Here is a 762-nt window from a genome sequence, read left to right as displayed (position 1 = left end):
GGCTCTGCGCAGCGTGGCGATCTTGGACAGCCTCTTGCCCCCCAGGTCGTGCCGCAGCGCCCGGCGCAGCGCGTTAAAAGCCTCATTGTAGTCCAGGATGCGCTTGCGCTCCCGCACATTGGCCGCAATGCGCCGCGCCTTGGATCGCACCGGCCGGGCCCGTTTTCTGCCTCCTGCAACCCCCTCTGCCTCATGCAGGCCGCGGGGGCCGCCCTTCTCCCTCAGCACCCCAAAGTCCCGCGCAGCCTCCAGGCAAGAGACCTCCAAATCTCTGGCAGGGCTCTGGACCCCCTTCAGGTCCCTGAGGCCCGGTCCGGGCGCCCCTTGGTGCATGGCCTTCTCCCAGGCCCTGCTACGCCGATTGCAGCTAGTGAGGCTGATGGTCCACCTTCTAAGGTTGGCTTCTGCAGGCTGGACACTCCCAGAAAGAGACTCTCTAGCTGGGCTTTATGGCACCACGTGGCTCCTGGCCCTCCCCATCCATCCATCTCCCTCCTCCTGCTTTATTACCTGCCTCCAGGTAGATTGGTGAGGGAGGAAGGGAGAGGAAGGAAGCAAGCAAGGGAGGAAGCATGCAGATTCTTGTAGGAGAGGACAGGCAGCCCAGCCACGCCCGCCCGGGGCAGTCAGTGCTCCAGCCACCACAGCAGAAGTTGCTCAGCCTCACTCTGGGAGCCTCGCTGTGTGGCTGGTTCTACAGTCTTTATCCAGACCCCAGCCAGACTGTCAAATTTGGCCTCTGGCAGGGAGAGCTGGTAGGCT

At 63.3% G+C, this 762-nt stretch overlaps 1 protein-coding gene across 1 annotated transcript in view; it reads right to left on the bottom strand.

Annotated features, from left to right (window-relative positions):
• The window catches only part of BHLHA9 (basic helix-loop-helix family, member a9), a 740-nt gene extending 407 nt beyond the window's left edge, over positions 1-333 (bottom strand). Inside the window, exon 1 of the mRNA XM_012726097.1 lies at positions 9-333. Within this exon, the coding sequence (XP_012581551.1) occupies positions 9-333 (325 nt within the window). The remainder of the gene's footprint in view (positions 1-8) is intronic.
• Positions 334-762: the final 429 nt, after the last annotated feature.

Source organism: Condylura cristata, unplaced genomic scaffold (assembly GCF_000260355.1).
Source record: "Condylura cristata isolate star-nosed mole 26May11 unplaced genomic scaffold, ConCri1.0 scaffold00017, whole genome shotgun sequence".
In the NCBI taxonomy this organism is placed as follows: domain Eukaryota; kingdom Metazoa; phylum Chordata; class Mammalia; order Eulipotyphla; family Talpidae; genus Condylura; species Condylura cristata.
Note: the sequence above shows the minus strand (reverse complement) of the source record. Positions and strands in the feature narration are given on the sequence as shown.